Genomic DNA, 23,833 nt, shown 5'->3' with positions numbered 1-23,833 from the left:
AATATCATACTTAAACAACAAAGTAAGGTCATAGTGACTAGAAACAAACCAAAACTTAATTTTCAAGAGCTACTTATCCTAGGATTTCAGAAGTGACCTCTAGTTATAGACCGCCAAAGAATTGTACTTCAACCGACTAGGTGGGACATAGGTTGGGTGATGGGGAGGAAAAAATAATCAGGGTCCCTTTCTCACGGTACAGATTCTTTTATGTACTCTTATTAAACATTTTGGAAAGGGAACATTGAGCTAGATAGTAGTATAATGTCCTGGGGGATATCCTCAGGCTCAAAAGGTGGCAGGTGAGCAAATTCTAAAACAGTTAATTTCTCTTTGCAAAACTTACAAACAACCATGGGAATACTAAATACGTTTTATTAGCAGGAACATAAAACATTTTTGCTCAAAAATTTTATGCTCAAAAGATTTTAATCAGCAAACTTAGAAAGCATATCAATTAATCAATAAACTTTCATATTTTGCTAATAAAACAATAATCATTCTAATTACTGGTTTTCTTCACAATTATTTATTTTATACGTTAATGTGTTTTGGAGGATGAATATAGCTTTTTATTATTGTGAATCATGCTTCAGAGGAGTCTGCTTTGCTGACAGTATTCTGCTAAAGATATTTAATTATTTTTAATTATTTTAAATGTGACCCCAAATTAATCACTTTGGTTATAATGAAGACCTTTACCTGATGTTACAAATCAGATGAAAAATTTAAGTTTAGTATCTTTTATTAAGATAGTATATTCAGTGTAGACCAACTGCACCTTTAATATTTCATTTATGCTCCTGTATACTGGAAGTTGTTCGTCTATTAAAAGGTAATTTTGGGGGCTGGGGCTGTCGCTCAGCGGTAGACTGTTTGCCTAGCACATGCAAAGCCCTGGGTTCGATCCTTAGTATCACATAAAAATAAATAAAGTAATGGTATTGTGTCCAACTACAACTAAAAAAAATAAATATTAAAAAAAGGTAGGGGCTGGGGTTGTGGCTCCGTAGTAGAGTGCTCGCCTAGCATGCACAAGGCGCTGGGTTCGATCCTCAGCACCACATAAAAATAAAATAAAGACGTTGTGTCCACCAAAAACTGAAAAATAAATATTAAAAAATTCTCTCTCTCTCTCTTTTTTTTTAAAAAGATACTGTGTCCACCTAAAACTTAAGAATAAATATTTTTAAAAAAGGTAGTTTTGTGGTGCTGAATATGGTATTTCTTCTATTTTATAACTTTTCCCATGTGACTTTCAATATGTATGTTAATAACAAAGTCAGATTAAACTTTTGGGCCTGGCATGTGGGTAGAAAGACCAGCATGTTATAGGTATGTTACATATACATGGCCATAAAATTCACCATATCATATTGACAGGTTATATTAACTAAAAGAATATTTGATTAACCCAGTGTAACAAAGGTAAAATGAGACAAAATAGTTGAAGCCTTTATAGAAAATTTTCATATTAATTCTATTAAAAACACACTACAATACTAACACAAACATTAAAAATTAATTATTAAAAGGTTTTTAGAGTTATTAGCTAATCACCCCTGATAAACCTATGTTTGGGGAAAACAAGACAAAATGAAAACAGCTATTTTTCAAGCACTCATGGAGTATTTCTGAAATCATATCCCAGCATAAAGGAAGCCTCAGCAAATTTTAAGATGAATATCATATACACTGTGATCTGTGTCCCTTGTGTAACCAAATTAGAAATCAACAATAAAAAGACAGTCTAAATTTCTGTGTATTTAGAAACTAAAAAATAGGTTTTCAAAAAAAAATTCAAGATCTAAGAAAAGATCATAATGAATGCTTCATTTCACTCCTATATATGTATGCATTTATAACTGATCCTCTTCCTCATTTGCAAGAGATTCATAGCAGAATTAAAATCTTGAGTGTTCTTAAAAGAAACTCTGTCTTGCAGTAGAAGCTAAAAGCTGGGGGGTGGGTGTTGGTCTCTAAAGAGAACAGTAGCTTGGAGTGCACTACCTTTAGCTTTTTCTTAACCTATTTTAAAAAGGTGCATGCTAACCTAAATATATAAGTTTTTTTCTTCCTGCAAGCATAACTTAATTTTGGGCTAGTCAAAATATGTTAAACTTACTCTCAGACTTAACTGTTTTGGTAAAGATGGTTACATACAATTGCTTTTTTAAAAAAAATAATTTATTTTTTAGTTATAGATGGACACAATATCTTTATTTTATTTTTATGTGGTGCTTAAGATCAAACCCAGTGCCTCATGCTTGGTAGGCGAGCACTCTATCACTGAGCCACAACCCCAGCCCCATACAACTGCTTTTTAATAACAGAAAACAGGGTTGTTATGCCTGAGACTACAGCCTAGATTTTTCTGGGAATATATACTTTTTAAAAGTAAATGAAAATGTCTTGATTTGAACACATTTTATAACATATTTAATGTTCAAAAACTTTAAACAGTACAGTTTTTTTATACACAGAATCAACATGACATCAGATTATGTTTGATGTTTAGAAAAATAACTTAGCTAAGAGGAAGAATTGTAGTACCATAAGCATTAGAAACATGTTTAGTAATAAACTGAAGTTATCAATTTTTTAAACTTTAGAGTGAGTTTAATATAACTTTTGTTGTTACACAGATAATAATTATTTTAAAAATCCTTACTAGTCCTCATTCCTTTGGGAAAACAGAACTAATTTTCTTGCTCTTGCAGAGTGGACAGTCCACTGAATAATTCTAGACCGGGGTAAAGGCACTGTTATTCCTCCTCTTCTATAGAGAAGAGAGTCTTCTAACAGCTAATCAGCCCATGGAATAGAATAAGCAAGATAACAGGGTGAGGTAAAACTGTATAACAGTGAATGGCACATGACTAATTAGCCATATTGCATCCCATTAATTTTATACAATGTTCCTATATCACCAAAACAAGTGATATTTAAAAAATAAATAAAAAGTAACACTGTTTCTGATTCTATACATTCAGGACCTGTACATAATATACACTACAGTGTTTGTAGAAAGTGGGAAAGACCTGATTCCTCTTTCAGATGTATTTAAAGTCATTCAGTTAATAAATATTTATTTCAAAATATACTGTGTAAAAACACCATAGGAGGCAACAGGGGAAATGAAGGAAGACAAAAGACTTTCTACACCAAGGTGCTTCCAATCTAATTAAAGGAATAAGATTTCATGGAGAGAGCACCAGTTTGTGTGTGGGTGTGTGCTGACACACAAAAGTGCAGCATATTTATTAAAAGATAGCTCATTGCTCTGTCTTGTAACAGATGAAAAGTGATAACAGGGATTCAGAAAAGTTAAAAGAGTTTGTGAAGATGTAAATTCTTTCCATTTCCTGGAATTGCCTTTATTTTTATTCTCCTACAAGCAAAACTTTAAAATTTCATCTCCTTGAGGCTGGGGTTGTGGCTCAGTGGTATAGCACTCACCTAGCATGGGTGAGGCACTGGGTTCGATCCTCAGCATCACATAAAGATAAATAAATGAAGGTATTGTGTCCATCTACAACTGAAAAATGTTTAACAACAAAAAATTCATCTCCTCAAATTTTCAAGTTAAATTAATATCTCTAATGCAATCTCCACCACACAAGCTCTCTCTTCCTCTTCCCCTTTGCCTACTTGCTCTTCAGTACTCCTTTCTTCGGGAGCTTCCCGGGGTCTTTCTTCCCTCTCCCTTTCTGCCTGGCCTCCCAGATGAAGCTAACACGTGGGAGCAGCTGCAGCTGGGTGCTCAATGGCACTGTGTGTTCTGTCAAAGGCAAGTGATTACCAAGTACATGTGCTGAATGCCATCTATCTTTCCTGCTAGACCAAGGCACAAGACTGCAGAAAACATGTCTTTCTGGATTTTCACTTTGTCCTTAACACCTAGCATAGGTCATGGCTCAGTAAATATATTTTGAATGAATGAATGTCCAATACCATCTATAGTGGCTTTTAAGCAATTTTTCAAAGAAATTATCAATATAGTCTTCTCACATACCATTTGAAGGGCTGAAAGTTCTTCCGTTAATCGAGAAATCTGTACATGATATTGCTTTTTTGTATTTTCAACCTGTAAATTAAGACACTACAAATTATTTAGGTAAAGAGTAAAAATGATTAATATCTGATACAAATTTAGGATAATAAATGTTTTTTAGTACTGGAGATGGGAAATGATCTACAACTGAGCTATATCCCACTCCTTGGGATAACACTTTGTATAAAAAGTAAAATTATGACTTTTAGGGCATAAAAGATGAATAAACACACAATGTATTTAAGAGCCAAGAATCTGTCATAAGAATAAAAGGAACAGGATGATCCATCTAAAAGGAGAGTGGCTCTTGTTTATATGGTTTCTTTATCAATATTTTACTATTATTAGAAATAAAAGCTGGAAACATTTTATGAAACTTAATTATTAATTCCTTTAAAACAATAATTTAAATCATATCAATTAGTATAAATAATATATTTTTGTGAAAAATAAGTATATTCACTAAAACTAAACATTTTTGAGAAGAGTGGCGTTATTTTACATCTTTGTGAATCTCCTTAATGTCTTGCGGAATAGAAGTCAGCTAGATTCTCTGATCTGTTTCTGTATTCAGCCTGTTGTGTTGTTGCAGATCAGACAGCCTTTGGAAAACCATGCTACTGGCTTGTGATAAAATGGGTGTGAAAAGAGTAACAGTGTGGCAATGTCACTCTGAAAGTAGGTGTGGTTGCAGGATCTCTGAGCAACACTTTGGGAGCTGGTGCCCAGAGCAGGGTAAGAGAAAAACAGCATCACACACTGCAAATGCAACAAATAAACTTTAAGGAACTTGTATTTCACAAATGGAAGAACATTTTAGCTGCACATAAGATCACATCTTAGAGCAAGCAAATTACTTTTTAAGGAAATATGCATTTAAATTAACACAGAAATATCTTCAGAAACAGTACAATTTATGTGCTCGGAGTATTCTGAGGAATTAGTCACACCTTGTCAGGATGGTTCCTATGACAATAATTTTTTCTAATAGATATTCATGCTTTTTAAAAGGAGTGTGAAGAACACTGATGCCAATCGTATACTGTCAAGAAAACTTCCATGATCCAAAAGTCTTTGGGAATTTTCTAGAATTGTACTAAATGAACTATTTTTAAAACATAATGAAAACTTTCTTTGGAACATTTAGAAAAATGCCATGTACTTTATCTGGTTTATTAATATGAACTATATTTTTGAAGATCTGTCAACATTATATGTGGCCGTATTTTAGGTCATAATTAATGTTGACTTCCCTTATAAAATTAAGGGTTAGGACATTAAAGATCAATCTGTGTTGTTCATGGGTCAGTAATAAGAGTTGAGCCTTTTAAGGATTATATACGTTAGGCATATGAAATTGTTATTATCTCCAATCAGGTTAGGAAGACTGAGCACTTGGTTTGGATCTAGAATGTCTCCCAGGCCACAGGCAGAGGTCTGGTCCCAGTAAGGCACTGCTGGGAGATGTCGGAACCTTTAAGAGGTGGGGCCTGGTGGAGCCCTTCAGGTCACTGGAGACAGGCCCTAAAAGGGGAAACCAGGACCCTGACCCTTCTCATTCCTCCCATTCACTTCCCAACCATGCAGTGTGTGGGTTTTTTTCCCTTTGGTGCACTACTGTTGTACATAGTGATGAGATTCACGGTACATATTCATACATGCACACAATATAACAATAGGATTTGGTCAATATCATTCCCCAGAAGTCCCCTTGCCCCCTTTCTTCCTCCCTCCCCTGACCCCTTTCCTCTACTCTACTGATCTCCCTTGGATTTTCATGAAGGTGAGTGCTTTTGCTATTCCAATACACTCCTGCAGTGATTTGCAGACTCCCTATAGTCCTAAAAGTGATGGGGCCCAATGATCATGGACTGGAATTTCTGAAACCATCAGCCAAACCGAAACTTTTCCTCCTTATAAATTAGAACTGGCAAGCTGATTAATACATTGAGGCAAAAAGAAATTAAGTCATGGATGTTCCCATAACTTCATTAACTTCATTTCCCAGTTCTTTCCCTTTTCCCTCCCCTCCTCCCTCTTCCTTGGTTCCCTACTTCTACTCTCTCTAAGATGTCCCTTTTATTTTGATGTATATATTTTTGTTCCACATATGCCATAATTTTAATTAAATGAAAATTCAAAGGAAAAATTCTACGTATAGTGATTATTATTTTCTGAATACTGGGTTTGCAATCTTAATTTTCTTTTACACAATGTTATATATCTTCCATTTGTTTTAACCATGAACCTGTATTATTTTCAATAATAATTTTTAAGTTTATATATATTAAAAAAAAAAAAAACAAACACCAACAACCCAAATTGGCAGTAGTGTGAAATGCAAAGGAGTCAAGAGACGCAGAAAATGCTTGGCACATAGGAAGTGCTCAATAAAGACTTCCTGAGTGAATGACCAGAGCAGTAGTGAGGGGCTGGGTATTAAGGAAATCAACAAGAGCACAGGAGAAAGGAAAGATCTGAGAGGAAGAGAGCGAGTCCAGTTTTGACAATGAGCTTCTGCTGCCTGTAGGGTTCCTTATGGGGGAGTAACAGGAGGCATGGGAGGCAGAGTTAGTATTCATATTTGTGAAGGTATTTGGAATTAACACCATCACATCACCTTAGAAAAAATTCCCTGAGATTATCTAATGGTTAATGCAAAACACAACCTCCACCAACCTTAAAATCAAAGTGAATTCATTTTAGGATTAGAAAATACAAGTCGAGTGTTAATACCATGATAGAATACTTTGATAAAATGCTTTTGCTATAAAATACATACAACTTGTTAATTATCTATTTTAAAAATAAGTCTTCAAGAAAATGTTAGGCTCTGGCCTAAAGTTATAGTATCTCAATCTCATAAAGACAGCATGGTTCTAGTAGGAATGACACAGAAGATCAGAAATAAAAAGCCCAGGAATTAGTTTGGATTCTGCCTCAAACTGGAATTTTCATATTGGGATACTATCTAGTTTTAGTCAGTGACAAAGGACAGTCATGAATTGCTTAACAACAGGGTTTGTTCTGGAGAAGTATATTATTAGGTGATTTTGTTTTTGTGACAATATTTAACACAAACCTAGAAGGTACAGCTGACATACACATCTATGCTATTGCTCTTAGACCTGTAACGGCATGTTGCTGTATTGGACACTGTAGGCACAATGGTAGATATTTGTATATCTAAACATATTTCAACAAGAATAAAAACTTACTAGAATAAGAAATTACTAGGTGACAAGAATTTTTCATCATAACCTTATGGAACCACTGTCATATATACAGTCTGTTGTTGACCAAAATGTTGTTACGTGGCCCAGGACTGTAATAGATTCCTAAGAAATACTTTCGTGGCAAGAAACATTATAGAGTGGCTTTGTAAGAATGCAAACTTTACCACTTATTTGTCTGTGAGAAAGCAAATCAGTTAACTTTATTTTTATTTATTTATTTATTTGTGGTGCTGGGATTGGACCCACAGCCTTGCGCATGCAAGGCAAGCACTCTGTTAACTGAGCTATATCCCCAGCCCTAACTTTATTTTTTTTTAAACTGACAAGGCTATTAAAAACCAGTCTAAAATGGCTGTCCCTCTAGGAGTAATATTAAAGAAAAGGAACAGTTGTTTTTAACCATTTATACGAATAATTTCATAGGCAGTCTTCCTGAATGTTACTTTTCAATTTTGAAGTCTCTAAGTAACACTTAGTTTTATAGTTGGGACTTAGATTTGGAATTTTAAATATAATTAAAAACTCCTTACTTCTTTCTTGGTTCTTATAGAGGTATTTTGTATAAGCTGAGAAACTGCTTCACTCATTTTCTTTTTATCTTCTTCATTTTGCTTCTTTTCAAGCAGAGCCTACAAAAATAATCATTTCATGTTATAGATCACATAATTATTAGCAAAGAGAATTTATTGAAAACCTACTAATCACTCTCTTTATAATAACATCACCTCCTAAATTTCTGGGACATTTCCATTTGAAGATGTTGCCAGAGTCATGAATGATATCTGTTTTTCCAAACCTCATACATCCTTGTCCTAATTAAAAACTTACTCTGACATTTATTTCAGCCAGTGTTTCCATCCAATCTCTACAGATAGAAATCTTAAAGATTTTTAAATTTTTCTTCTCTTTCAAGTGCCTATACAAATTAAGTCATCATCCATTAGTATCATATTCTTGAAAAAAATCTCTGGATTTCTCCTTCTTTACATTATTTGATATTACTCAAATCATGTCCTTCATACCTAGATCACACTGTACCACCTCTGATGTGTTTTTATCCCTATCAATCATCGCCATCACCCACTAAAAATACTGTTAAAATTCTAGTTCTGTTTGTCAGTCACACTCCATTTCTTTCCTATGGGGTAAAACTCCTCTACTCATCTCCTTCCATTCTTTTTACACTCCCTCCAATCAAGTTTTTGTCACCATGGTCTTACCTTTTGATGGTACTGAGATAACTTATCGTTTCCCTTTTCTTTTGCTTTCTGGACTGCCTTCAGTTCACCCCACTGTGGGTGTTCCTTCCACCTCACTAATGTGTCTTCTCAGTCTCAAATGCTGCCTAGCCTTCTTCTTCTGCATCTTGTAATACTGAACCACCCAAAGCGCAGTTCTTGCTCCTTTTCTCTATGTCCTTTCCTTGGTGATCTAATAAAATCTTCTGATTTTTAAATACTTATATTTTGACAAAGTCTGAATTTACATCTCTAACCCAAACATCTTTCTGAGCTGGGAATTCCTCCAATTAGGTCAGATTGAATCAATCAATATCTCTTTTTAAAGTTTTCTTTTTCTTCTATTTCTTTCTTTTTTCTTTTTTTGGTGCTAGGGATGGAATCCAGGACCTTGCTCTAGGCAAGTGCTGGCCCTGTATTCTAACTTGACCATCTTCAAAATACACCATCAACATTTTCAAACAGGTTTCCTCCAGCGTAATGAGCTAAGCTAGTGAGACATAATAGCTGTCATGAACTAACAGTCTCCAGAAGGAGAGGGGATGATGAAGAAGGGGAACGATGCCAGGCTCTGCGGCCTACTTGTTTGTACGATTGGTTAACCCATCTTGTCCCAGTGTCTCAGATGCAGAACACCCACAACAACATAAATTGAGCAGTAAATACAGCACCTATGGTAACTTTGAAATAATTATCGTAGGTTTTTAGACATCTATTGAGAAAAGTAATAGGTGATTGACAAGGGTATTTGAAAATATTTTAAATTCAATGTGAGAATGGTATAAATTTTACTATAAAAATTACCCTACTTCATATGGAATTCCAGTTTTCCATATGTAGTAGAGTAACTTTTATAGTAACCCCTATCTCTCACCCTGTACAAAATTCAGCTCAAAGTGGATCAAGGACCTAGGTCATAGAACAGAAACCCTGCAAATACTTAAAGAAAAGGTAGGCCCAACACTCTAACATACCAGCACAGAAACTGACTTCCTTAATAAGAACACTACAGAGCAAGAAGTAAAATCAATAATCAATAAGCAGGATGGCATCAAACTAAAAATCTTCTTCACAGCAAAGGAAATAATCAAGAGCATGAAGAGAAAGCCTACAGAATGATAGAAAAATCTTTACCTGCACTTCAGATAGAGCTTAATCTCCGGCATATATAAAGAACTCAAAAAACACCAAAAGAAAACCAAATAACCTAATCAATAAATGAGCAAAGGAACTGAACAGAAACTTCACAGAAGAAATACCAATGGTCAATAAATATATGAAAAAAATGTTCAACATGTCTAGCAATTAGAGAAATGCAAATTAAAACTACACTGAGATTTCCATCTCACTCCAGTCAGAATGGTAATAATCAAGAATACAAGTAACAATAAGTGGTGGTGAGGATTCGAGGAAAAAGGTATACTCATACATTGCTGGTGGGACTGCAAATTGGTTTAACCACTCTGGAAAGCAGTATGGAGATTCCTCAGAAAACCTGGAATGGAATCACCATTTGACCCAGTTATCCCACTCCTTGGTATATATCCAAAGGAGTTAAAATCAGCATACTACAATGATGCAGCCACATTAATGTTTATAGCAACTCAATTAGCTAAGCTATGGAACTAACCCAAGTCCCCTTCAATAGATGAATGGATAAAGAAAATGTGGTAAATATACAAAGTGGAGTATTAGTAAGCCACAAAGAAGAATGACTTTATAACATTTGCCAGCAAATGGTTGAATGTGAAGACTATCATGCTAAGTGAAATAAGCCAATCCCCAAAAAAACTAAAGGTCAAATGTTTTCTCTGATAGGTGGAAGATAACCCACAAGAAGGGGTGGTGGTAAGAGAAAGAATAGAAGTGTAGTAGATTAGACTTTGGGGAGTGGAGGGAAAGGGGCAGTAAGCAAAAGAAGGACAGTGGACTGAGTCTGACATAGTTTTCCCATGTACATACATGAAAACAACACAGAGAATCCCACCACCACGGACAGCTGTAAGAATGGGACTCTAACTAGAATAAGATATAACTATACCAAAATGGATTCTGCTGTCATGTAAAACTAAAAAGAAACAATAAAAAACTGTAAAAAAGTTACTCTAGCTAAATGACCAACTGAAGAAAATATTTACATAATTGATAAGTAGTATAAAATATATTCACAAAAGTATTCTCTAGAAAGGGGATGCCATTCTATTTTGAGGAACATGCTGCATTTCAAATCATCGGTGTCCTAGGAGGAGGACGCTGGGACATGTGTGTGGTGCAGTGATGTGCAGGGCACCGCACTGCTGCCTGGCATGATGATGTGCTGCTTCTAGGGACACTTGCTGATGAGCTGTGACCCACGCTTTCATACTCCAGAGAATAGATGAGAGAAGACATTTATTCTGAAAGCTGTAGGAAAGTGGACATTGTGCTATCTTTGGAGAACATTTGGCAGTGGATGACATAATTATCAGATATTATGGACACAATTCACTAAAACAATTCATAAGAGGTAAGGTCATAAGATTTGGTTATAAATTCTGGGCACTGTGGGGAATAGTAAGATATTGCTATAACTTTTACTCATATTGTGGAAAAAGTACTTCAGAAGCACCTGACGGTGACCTTTTGCTTTGGGATCAAGTAGTTCTATAAATGCCTAAAGTGGTAGAGAATCCACAATCACTCTGCTTTTTTCTTTTTTTTTTTTCTCCAGTGATCTATTCACTGGCTATGATTTCTTGGTACACTTTGGCACTATGAGGAAAAACAGACTAAACAAGTGTCCTATGAGTCCAACAACACTGATGAAAAAATAATCAAGAGGTTTGTGTGATACAAATGATGAAATTCTCATTGTATAAAATGGTTACATAACAAATGTGTCATTACTGGAATGAACTGTAATATAGTAGAACCACTTGCCAAAGTTTGATGATTGAAAAAATTAAGAGCAGAGCCAATGTGCCTCAAGGAAAGGCAAAGAGACCAAACACATGATTAGTTGGTTGCCAAGTATTTCACTTCTATTAGAGGTACAAAATTATTTTGGCCTTTATTCATTCAGATAATTGATAAATGCATGGTTTACTCACAAATCTGGGAACAAAGACAAGAAAGCTCTCATAAATTTGCTCGATTTTTATAGACACTTGCTTAGTTACGTAAAATGATGCAATGAGAAACCTTCACAAAGAAGAAAGTGTGATATTCTCAGACCTACTACTCTCCAAAATGATATTAAGATTTGATGTGAGAAGCCATATCATTCTCTTTTTGGGGGGCAGGGTGTGTGTGTGCCAGGGATTTAACTCAGGGACACTCAACCACTGAGCCACATCTCCAGCCCTATTTTGTATTTTATTTAGAGACAGGGCCTCACTGAGTAGCTTAGTGCTTCACTTTTGCTGATCCTAGCTTTGAAGTCGCGATCGGATCGCCTTGCCTCAGCCTTAAGAATATTGACAACAAGTCATCTTATGTGAAACTGACAACATACTGTCAAATATGTAATGTAAGCCTTTGAAGAGTTTTGTCCTTTCCACCAAAACTAATTGATAAATAGGTCATGAGAGTCACTTCATTGTATGTAGTGTAATATATGAAAGGATATCACATTTGCCCAATGCCCTAATTACAGGACAGTTTATATGTATGTAAAAGATATTACATTGTCCAGTGTCCTATTTAGAGGGCAATCTTTGTTTTTATTCTTAATGATAATAAAGGATATATAAGCTCTAGATTATGATACCCAATCTGTTTCAATGAACCTGTGTCAATTTTGTCAAAATATTCACAGAATTAAACACTTCGGATTTAGTGGGTTTAGAGAGCTAGTGACTCTGAACATCAAACAAGTAACTGAAGATGGGATCCTCCAGCAGTTAAGCAAGGAGTCACATGGGTGGTGGACACTCTACCAACAGGAAGCCTCTGTGATCCTGGGGGAAAGGCAATGAGTGTCTACACACCTCCTCTGTCCATAGTATCCTACACAAGATCTTCATTTTTGTGACCTAATGGTAATTCAAAGTGCTCATACAATTAGGTTTCAGAAGATGGAGGTAAACAAATTTGTCCTGTCCTCAATATTTCTAGATAACTTGGATGCTTAAAACAATACTCAAACATATTATGTCTATTGTGTGCTTTCTTTGTATGTGGTGCTGGGAACTGAACCTGGGTCCCTGACACTCGAGGCAAGTACTGTACCACACTGAGCTACAACCCCAGCCTAATTGTGTTTATTTTAAGTAGTCTAAGAGACAGAACTCAGATCACACAGGGGAATACTACCTGAAAGGCAAGATAAGCACTTTAGTATTTAGCTTGTTCTGTTTTTAGTAGCTTTCTTGGAAAATTCTCCATCTTGTAAAAAATGAACCAATGCATTTCCTTTACATGCCTCACATTTCCTAGTAGAACATTCTGCATACAGTAGCTATTCAATAAATGTTGATAAATAAACTAGTGATAATATGAGCTCTACATAAAAAGACAGTGCCATTAAAGTATCTTTACCATTCATACAGAAACGGTACAAGGAAAAAAAAACATGGTATAAGATGGCACAGAAATCACAATGTTTAGAAGGTTAAAAAAGGAAAAGTGACAAAAAGAATCTAGTTAATAATCTTTAAAGTTAAAATTAACTCTGCCAATTAAACTTTTGCTCTATTAGAATAACTGTGTAGGAGCTGAAGAGGAAAGAGGGTGAATAAGACTCATCTGATCCAACTGAATAAAATATAGGGTATACAGTGGCAAAGCATTATAAGAGTTTTTAAGAAGTGTGACTATAGGAGAGGAAAATCAGTTACACGGGGAAGTCTGATATTTAAATATTAGCTTTGGAAAAGAAGTGACATTTTACCATATTTCATGATATTAAGTCTTACCATTCAAAAATATAGTATGTCTGAGAACAGAATAGTGTCATTCTCCTGCACTTATGCTGCAGCTGATGATTCATTTACTATTAGGCCACAGAGGAATTTTTGGCATTTTATTATTTATAAACATGTTTGTGAGTTTTTTCTCTCTCTCTTTTTCTTTTTTTTTTTGAGATTTCTTACCTGACTTTTTTGAAGATTAGCTTCTTCTAGGAGTTGCATGCTATCTCTGGCTCTTAGAATAGCCTCATATTTCTCATTTTCTAATTTGTTACACATTGCTTGAAGGTCTCTGGTTTGTTTTTCCTGATGTGTTTTTTCTGTTCTTAACTGGTTGGCTTCTTGGATTGCAACACATAATCTAGAAATTAATAATCACATTATGAAAGTTAAATATTTTTAAAGGCAGGGAGGGAAACAAAATTTAATGAGGCCATAGTACAGGGCAGGTATTATGCCAATAACTTTCTTATGTATTTTCTCATTTGATACATACTACAATTCTGTAGTGGGTTTTATTATCTCCATTTTAAAGAACAACAAACATACCCAGAGAGATTCAGCTTTTGACTAAGGTCATATGGCTAAAGAGCAGAGGGGCTGAGACTGAGCCTACATATTCTCTAATTAGGTTACATTTGCTGTGATACCACACTGTATAATATGACAATATTATGACAAAAACATTTAAAGATGGCTTTGTTCTTTATATTTATATGATCTTCCTTTTCTCTTTTTTTCCTCTTGGCCCCCTTCTCCTGCCTTCTGCTCAGGTAAGCCTGTTAACTTATTAATGAATACTTTGAATATTTTTCTCCTAGTTCATATAATCATATACATATATACACACACTTAGCATATACACATCCATAGGCTTCTGTACATATTTTTGTTAAAAGAATTAAAATCATCATATTATGCTCTTTTCTCATTCAATATATGAGAAAATTCCACTAAACAATACATCCAAAGCTTTCTTTTCCTAGTCTGATGGACATAACCTATTCATTTGAATTTTCCTGGGGAGTTTAAACACTTTTGTTTTCTAAGCCATGCGGAATTTGTTTTTTGAATTTCTTTTTCATCTTCTCCATCTGTTTTTTTTCTGATGAGCTGTTTACTTATTGCTTTATAAGAACCCTGAATAATATAGCTATTAATCCTCAGTATGTACTTTATGCTACAAATGTTTTGCACATCTACTTGGTTGTTGTCATCATTGTCTGTTGACTGTACTTAAGGAATCTTTAACTGAAAAATTTTTTATTTTATATATATATATATATATATATATATATATATATATCTGACAGTAGAATCTATTTTGATATATTTATAGAAACCTGGAATACAGTTTATTCTAATTAGGATCCCAGTCTTGTGGATGTACACAATGTTAAGATTCACTCATTTGTTAAGATTCACTCAATGCATTGAAAAAAATTTTTTAATTGCTTTTATTTTTTAAATGCACCACAGCGGAATGCATCCCAGTTCTTATTACACATATAGAACACAATTTTTCATATATCTGTTTGTATATAGAGTATGTTCACACAAATTCATGTCTTCATATATGTACTTTGGATAATGATGTCCACTGCTAACCTCCTGCCCCCTCCCTTTACATTGAAAATTTAATACAACTAAATTTGATGATTTTTTTCCCTTTTGAGATTTCAGCTTTTATAAAGATAGTCTTCCTCTGCCATACATATTTATTACCAAGAAACTTATTTTTCATTATAATCTTTGAGGTGCTATATGGCTTTTAAAAACTATCTCAATGTATTTTCCCTTGATTAAAAATAAAGTTAAAAAATGAATATAGCCAGTTCACAACTAGAACACATTAACACATATACGTACAAAAACTGCCCTATAGAGAAATGATATAAAAACTAACATAATATCATCTAGTCAATAGAAATATTTTTAAAACCTCAGGTTAATTTACAAACATTTAATAATAATATATTTAACAGAGTATACATAAATAAGACAAGTCTTTCTTAGAGAGACCTGCCATTCTCTAGATTCCTTAGTCATCTAGAGGGACTTGGAGGTTTTCAGGGAGAGATCTTTAGAAGAGGAAAGGAAATAACATGCTTTTAAAACATTTATGGCATTTGAAAAGAGCATAAACAATAATTTAAAACCCCAAATAATAAATACTTATTGATGCCAAAATGTCTTTGACTTTATGAAATAGCAACAATTTGATAACACTAAAAGATCAGTATAAAAATATCCTTTTCAGAAAAGGGTTCCTGAACATGTAAACTGGACTTTCAATAAAGTACCCTAAGATTTAATTTTCTTTTCTTTCTTTTAATACGCAGTGATCTCTTCTTAGGGTACACTTAGGTTATAATATTATAGTTTTACACCAAAAACAACATCACAAAACCCCCAAAGATAACTTAAAGCATTGTTGAATAAATAAACATGATTATAATTCAATACTAACAGAACCAAAAGCAAGTGAAATTCACTCATTCAGAGTGAACAGTCTGCCTGGTCACTATTTCACTGTTTCTAGTCATTAGCATAAACTAGCACAGAATGCTTCTAAAATAAAAGAAATAAAAATCTTCAAACAGTGGTTTTCTAAGTTTAACTCATAGAAGTTCAGGAAAGCAATAAAATAATCAAGTGTCGCTGGTGGGACTGCAAATTGGTGCAGTCAACATGGAAAGCAGTACGGAGATTTCCTGGAAAACTGGGAATGGAACCACCATTTGACTCAGCTGTCCCTCTCCTCGGTCTATATCCAAAGGACTTAAAAACAGCATACTATAGGGACACAGCCACATCAATGTAGTAGAACAATTCACAATAGCTAAACTGTGAAACCAACTTAGATGCCCTTCAATAGATGAATGGATAAAAAAAAATGTAGCATATATACACAATGGAATATTACTCAGCAATAAAAGAGAATAAAATCATGGCATTTGCAGGTAAATGGATGGAGTTAGAGAAGATAATAAATACTAAATGAAGTTTAGCCAATCCCAAAAAACCAAATACCAAATGTTTTCTTTGATATAAGGAGGCTGATTCATAGTGGGATAGGGAGAGGGAGCATGGGAGGAAAAGAGGAACTTTAGATACGGAAGAGGGGTTGGAGGGGAAGGGAGGGGGCATGGGGTAATTAATGATGGTGGAATGTGATAATCATTATTATCCAAAGTACGGGTATGAAGACACAAATTGGTGTGAATATACTATGTATACAACAAGAGATATGAAAAATTGTGCCCTATATATATGTAATAAAAACTATAATGCATTCTGCTGTCATATATAAATAAAAAAATCAATTTGTTCTCAATCTGCTGTGAGCAAAGTAATTACTTTTATTAACATTTTGGAGAAGAGAGATTCAAATACACATTTTTTTTCTGGACATAGAATAAATTAGTTATGCATCTGTGACTAGAACTAAGATATGAGTTCTTGATATGCTCAGGTCAGTAGACTATTTCTCTGTGTAACAGAGTCCAAAGGTACAGGATAAGTTTTTCAGATATAAACCATAATGTGAATCCACAGGCTGTGATCATTTTATCGTAATTGGATTACAAATGACAATTTTCAAGTTTCTTAAAAGAACAACCAATAAGCCTTAGGAAACAACAAAGACAAAAGATGCTAGAGTGATTTTTGTAATAAGATAGCAATTTATGACAAAACTGTAGAATATACTTAAAAAGCAATTCAAACCTTCAATGATAAATAAATATAATGCTCCAGAAAACTCCAGGGAAAGCATAATGATTTCTCATCTTGTATAACTATTTAGTAAAAAACAATTTTTTTTCTTTACAATTTTTACCCTTCATTATTATTATTTTTTTCCTGTCTTGAAATGGAAAGAACATTTTCATTTTGTGATGGATTAAACTGACTATGACTGCTTTGGGGAAAAGGTAAAGGTAGAAAATAATAACTTCCTTGCACATGAAAAAAATTCTCATTGCTTCCTTAATTATTCAACATGTGCTATATATTCTATATTCTATTACTTTATTACTTGAAGCTTTTTGGGGGTGAAGTGGGAGCTGCTTCTAAATCCTACCTTGTTTTCCTCCTGCCAGTCAAGTGGCTTAGTTTTTCTTGCATTTGGTAATTTTTGATAAACTCATTTTTGCCTGAATTTAATCTATGGGAATCTTTAGGAGCCTAAATTTAAAATGTTTCCCCTCAAAGAGATTTACTTTTGCATTTCCCATGCACCATGATTTGCTACCAACTTAACGCCACTTAAGTTTTTTGGCCTGAGTTTCCAATGAACACCCCAGGCTCCTCTGTTGCCAGGGCTGTCTACACATGTTTAGAGAAGACTATAATGGTTATCTTGTTTTGCTTTTTCTACCTGACAATATGGTAAACAGTCTCATGTCATCTGTCTTTGTTAAGAGGCAAATACTTTTCCTATCTACCTTTCAATGAGGCCGTAGTTCTTGAAGGGGTCCATTTAAAGCAGGCTCCCCTAGGTTGAGGCCCCTGCCACTTTATACAGCTCCAGGCCTGGCTTCCTTCTTTATTTACTACTCTGATTTAGCTCCCTGTCTTTGCTTGTTTATACTCTGGGGGATTTATTTCTCTTACATTCAAATGCTATAGATATAGATATATATACACACACACACATTAAAAAATGTGTGTGTGTATATATATCTATCTCTCTCTATATATATCTATATTTACTTTATCATCACAATGTTCACATGAAGAGCTTTTCCTATGTGAATGAGAATAGTCTGCCTATTGGTTGAGTCACTTTTGTTATCTTTGCTTTCTAACCTGTAGCAGTGGTCCACCCAAATATCTGCTTCAGACCTTGAGAGCAGATGCTGTGGCATGCTACACCCAATGTACCCGGCTTTTGTTCTTCCTTTGTACTGACAACATTGGACTACACTTGAGCCCTATGCTCCCCTGTTCTCTAAAATCTTCTATCCTTTGGTGTTCCAGCAAAGGGATGAATAAAAAGGATAACCTTGTACTTAGTATTCCAAGAACAGACCCACTTCTCCCTTCTCTTGACTCCCCAAAGACTCAAGCACCTCATCCTTGTTTACCTGCCTGTATGAAACTTCCAGCCCCTCCCTTTTTTTTGAAACAATCCTCATGAATGAATGTTCTCCCTTCTGCAACAATCTGAATAAAATCATCTCCTATGCTTGTCTGGTACATTTAGTCTTTTACAGTACTGAAGAGTCCCTATACTACCCAAACAAACCTCAAAAGGAAAGAAAATTTTAACTAAATTATATTTTTCAATCATTTCACATTACTTACTCTCAATCTCTTAAACATAAACCACACGTGTGCACGCACATACACACACACACACACACACACACACACACCTAGTTGGTAACCTAGTTTCTGAAATGTCTTCAATCTGGGTAATGAGGATTTGCTGAAGAAAGAAGGAAAAAAAAAGTAATTTGCATTCTGATTATGTAAAAATGTGTAAATTTGGATGTATTCTTTAGTAAATAAAAGTGAAATCTCAAACATCAATTTAGGTTGATAGTGGTAGCATGACCGTCTCAAAACAAAACAAAAGGACTGGGATGTAGCTCAGCTGTAGAGTGCCCCTCAGTTCAAATCCCAGTATCTCAAAAAATACAATAGAGTAAATAATTTTAAAAAATCCACAATATTCAACTCCTTGAGCTAATCATTCTTGCAGTGTTTATGGCCCTGATTACTAAAATATAGTTTAAAAATAACATTCTCCTTTTTTTTTTTTTTGGCAACACTGGTAACTGAAGGCAAGCCTCACACATCGCCAGGCCTTCTGCTTGCATGTCTTCTATTTCCATGGCTTACTTTGACTATGTAAGATGGAACTATGGGGGTGTCGAGGTAATATCAAGTTTCCTCTGATACTGTGATTTAGAAATTTTAATCAGTCATGAGAAGAAAGAAGGAATTTAGGTTTTTAAAGATCAACTAGGTTCACTTCAAATTCTGCAGAGTGACCTCAAGATAGAAGAAAATGAAGGCGTACTTTGTCATGCCGTACTAAAACAAAGGCCACAGCACTCAAAGAATTTCAGTTCTTCTTTAAAAAGTATTGAACTAAAATTGGTACGATTGTTCTCTTTAAAAATAATGATGGGCTGGGGTTGTAGCTCAGTGGCAGAGCGCTTGCCTCACACATGTGAGGCACTGGGTTCGACCCTCAGCCCCACATAAAAATAAATAAACAAAATATTGTGTCTATATATAACTAAAAAATTTTTTTTAAAAAAGTTATGATTACTATAGCACACTGTGTGAAAGGTATAGTCTCATTAAACAAAAGATTTTTGAACATATGTTCAAAGTGTAATAATTTTCTGAATGTGAATTTTAAAATAATGTCCAAAATATTGAATGACAATTATAGTTTTGATTTAGCACTTTATAATACATATTCTAACACCATAAATATAAATTCTACTTTAGCACATCTGTGGAAGTATACAGACAAAGCCACACATATTTAACAACTCACCGCACTTCTAATTGTTTTATACTTGTTTGTAACTGATGTAGGCGTTTATCTGATGCGTCTTCTCTTCCCTGGGCAGACAGCATATCCTCCTCCTAGAAAATAGAGAGACTGGAAGCTTATTTCAAGTACATGAAAACTTAATACACCACTTTAGAGCCTGAAGAAAACAGCTCACAGCACGAAGTTATGCTGCTATAATTCTAACTAAGTTTAAAGAAGCCATGTGACTTTGGAAAGGAATGACATATATAACACAGATAGGAGAGAACTTCACCATCAATACTATATTAGACAATCAATCAAAACAGTCATTGCATATAGATTTGTACAAACATAGATTTCTACAAAGGTTTCAAACTGATTCTATAGTGGGAATCTAACAGCAAGACAGGTATTTTCATTCAGACAGCTGGCCTTTAGGATATGGTCTTTTAAATATATGGTCTTTTAAATCATTATCTACCACAGTAACCTCAGGGTGTTTCTCCTCTGATATAATGATGCTCTGAAATATATTCATAGATTTTATTTTATCATCTTCCTAAAAAATTTTGTCTATTCTTCCCTGCCTTCTTTTATGTTAAATATTTGTATGATGCTATTTAAATTCCTCTTGCTTTTAACTGTGTTTCTGAATTACTTTTTGTTGTGGGGGGGTGCTGCTGTAGAGGTCATAATATGCTTCTTTAATTTATCCCTATGTAAAGTTAATATTAAATTAATTCAGAAATGACACTGGAACCTTGCAACAATATACCTCCATGTACTAGGTTAGTCCTTAGTGTCATCGTTGTCATTTATTATAACTGCATACTTGAATATGTTGAGAAAAGAGAAAATAGACATATCCTATTTCACATCTTCCTCTTGTTTTTAATTCTTCCTACATATGAGTTGCCATCAGTGCAAATTTCCTTTCAGCCTAAAAAACTTCCTTCAGAATTTTTTGAAATGTAGTTCTGTGTGTGTGTGGGGGGATTTTGTATTAGTTTACTTAAAAGTATTTTTATTTTGTCTTCATTTTAAAAATATAGCTGCTCTGGATACAGAACTCTGAGCGAGCATTTTTTTCTCTTCAGCACTTTGTGTCTATTATTCCAATACTTTCTGCATCCACGGCTTCTTCCCGAGAACTCGGCCATTGATCTTGTTGTGGTTTCCCCATGCAGGTCAGTGTTCTGTTGCTATTTTCAATTTTTTTTTTTCTTTTAAAATTAACTGTCAGTGCCATCATGGTGTGTCCAGGAGGGATTTGCTTTGTGTTTGGCTCAGGGAAATTCTTGGATCTGTTAGTTTCCCACCAAACTGAGGAAGTTTTGGTCATTATTTCTCTGTTTTTCTGTTCCTCTTCTCCTTTGTGCAGTTTCAATTATACTTACCGGCTCATATTGTTCCATTGATTACTTCAGTATTTTAAACATTTTTTTTTATTAGAAAAATTCTATTGTTCTGATTTTGACTTCATAAATCATTCTCCTTTCCAGTCTGTTTTTGGGTCCATCAAATGAATTATTTTTCATTTGCTATACTTTAAGCTCTAGAATTGCTGTACTAAAAATTATTTTCTAGTTCTCAATCAAATTTCTCTCTCTCTCCTTTCTCTGAGAACTTAATTTACTCTAATTTAAAAACAGATGTTTCAAAAAATTCCCTGAACATATTTATAATTCTTGATTTGAAGTTTGCCTACAAAACTCAACAGCAGCATCCACTGAGAGACTCTACTGATAGTCCCACTTCCATTCTCCAAACTCCTGTCCCTCGAGTATACATCCCACAATTCTGTCTGGTAATTTTTGGTTGAAAACTGGACATGGTAGATGATATACTTGAGCTACTCTGTATTCTGCGTTGTTCTTTTGAGGATTGCAGCTTTGCTATTGTTGTCCAGGGAGACAATCACCTTACTTGGACTTGAGTGCTGAAGTCTTTTTCCTAGTATGGAGCATCTGATGTCTCTCTGTGGTTAGTCCTTGCTGTTGCCTACGGTTATCTCTAGAGCTGAGTTTGTGGGAGTACCCTGTGCATGAGCTGAGCATCTGGCCAGATGTGGGCAGAGAGGGTTCACTCTCTGTGTGATTTCCTCGCTGCAGAGATTCCCCTGTGACTTCTAGCTTTGGGGTCTTCCCTTTGATATTTCAAAGAATAAAGCTTCAGCTTTCTGTTGCTCAGGTGTACACATAATTAGAATGTACTCAATTATAAAAAGTAGCAAACTCAAATACCTATTTTCATGTATTTCTGTCTTTCCAGAGCAGGTTTCTCTAGGACCTCTGCCTGCTTCTTCACTGGAATTGCTTCCTGGGGTCCCTCCCCTCTACCCATATGCATGATTTGGAATGTTACGTATAAATCTGGAAAGAATATAAACTCGGAAGCAGGGTCCTATTTTTTTTTATGACTCTTACTACCAATATTTTCTAAATTTCCAATAGCTTTTCTAGTTCTAAACTTTGGTCTTGAATACATGAAAGCAATTTAAAGGCCTTCAGAAGACCTTAAAATGATTTAACAATTCTTACTTCTTTTACTCTTTTTTGTATTGGGATAGTTTCTAGTGTTTTTAAAAAATTATCCATTCCTTCCCCTCCCCTACCCAGTACTAGGCAAGTGCTCTAGCACTGAGCTACATCCCCAGCCCTTTGTACCTTATCTAAGACAGGGTCTCAAAGTTGCCAAGGCTGGCCTCAAATTTGCAATCCTCTTGCCTTACTCTCACAAGTAGTTGGGACTCCAGATGTGTGCCATTTTGCCTGACTCAGTTTTTATTATGGATATTCATGGGAAAGTTCTTGTAACCCCTTCATAAATCTAACATTATTGGAGATTTGAAATTAGTTTTTTAGAGACCAGGGACTAAGGCTTAGAAAGTTATATAGCTAAAAAGTGTTAGAGGTAGAATTTTTAATAATTAAGTCTATCTAAATCTAACCCAATTGTTTTAGTCAGCTTTTTCACTGTTATGAACAAAAGACTTGACAACAGCAATTTTAGAGGAGTAACAGTTTATTTAGGGCTCACGGTTTCAGAAGTCTCGGTTCATAGACAGTCAGCTCCATTGCTCCAGGCCCAAGGTGCAGCAGAGCATCCTGGCAGAAGAGTGAGCAGGAGGAAAGCAGCCCAGGACATGGCCACCAGAAAGCAGAATGAGCTTTCTCTCACCAGGAGACAGGCCCCAGCGACCTACCTCCTCCTGCCACACCCTACCAGTCTACAGTTATCACCCATTTACTTGATTCAACTGGATTAATGCACTGATTGAGTTAAGGTGCTTATAATCCAATAATTTTACCTCTAAATGTTCTTGCATTGTCTCACATATTAGCTTCTGGGGGGACACCTCATGTCTAAACCACAACACCTATCTTTCCTTGATAAGCTGAAATTTCTCTAAAACATAACAAGAGTCAGTCTATTATACCAAAAAATATTTTAAGAAATAGAAAACACCTTCTTTTGCATTTGTTCCTGAAGATCTTCAGTCACTTTAGTTAACTCTTCTACTTTTGCTACTGCAACCCTCAGATCTAACTTCGTTTGCCTAAAAAAACAAAGTAAACAAATGAACTCTGTTATCATAGACAATAAAGAATAAAAAAATCAGGCAAGAAATCTAAGTTTGGGGAAACCATTACAAACTCATGTGCCTAAAAAAATGGATCTGAGGGGTAAATTTTGTTAGTGATAAAGATTCCTTTATCACTAACAAAATGCATGTGAAAATGTAAAGAAGAAAAAGTACAGTTGATTAGGGAGAGGTACAAAGTGTGAGTCATTAACATTTTATTTGGATAAAATATATTTAATGTACAAATAATTCAATGTATTTCATGAGAAAGAACTTGATCATTTTTATAAATTAAGGAGTTTCAGTACACAAAGTAGACTATGGTTAT

General features: G+C 34.7%; 1 protein-coding gene across 4 annotated transcripts in view; it reads right to left on the bottom strand.

Annotated features, from left to right (window-relative positions):
- Sclt1 (sodium channel and clathrin linker 1) overlaps positions 1 to 23,833 on the bottom strand; it is a 176,388-nt gene that overhangs the window by 51,858 nt on the left and 100,697 nt on the right. For all 4 annotated transcript variants that reach the window (XR_006855097.2, XM_046459634.2, XM_046459633.2 and 1 more), the window contains exons 10-14: positions 23,388 to 23,478; positions 19,938 to 20,029; positions 13,601 to 13,778; positions 7,821 to 7,919; positions 4,016 to 4,087 (exon numbers count right to left, since the gene is read on the bottom strand). Coding sequence is in view for 3 of the 4 variants with exons in the window: in XM_046459634.2 (XP_046315590.1) it covers positions 4,016 to 4,087; positions 7,821 to 7,919; positions 13,601 to 13,778; positions 19,938 to 20,029; positions 23,388 to 23,478 (532 nt within the window). In the remaining variant the exon portion in view is untranslated. The remainder of the gene's footprint in view (positions 1 to 4,015; positions 4,088 to 7,820; positions 7,920 to 13,600; positions 13,779 to 19,937; positions 20,030 to 23,387; positions 23,479 to 23,833) is intronic.

The sequence above is a fragment of the Marmota monax genome, unplaced genomic scaffold (assembly GCF_021218885.2).
Source record: "Marmota monax isolate L192 unplaced genomic scaffold, Marmota_monax_Labrador192_F-V1.1 WCK01_AAM20220418_F8-fsc00039, whole genome shotgun sequence".
In the NCBI taxonomy this organism is placed as follows: domain Eukaryota; kingdom Metazoa; phylum Chordata; class Mammalia; order Rodentia; family Sciuridae; genus Marmota; species Marmota monax.
Note: the sequence above shows the minus strand (reverse complement) of the source record. Positions and strands in the feature narration are given on the sequence as shown.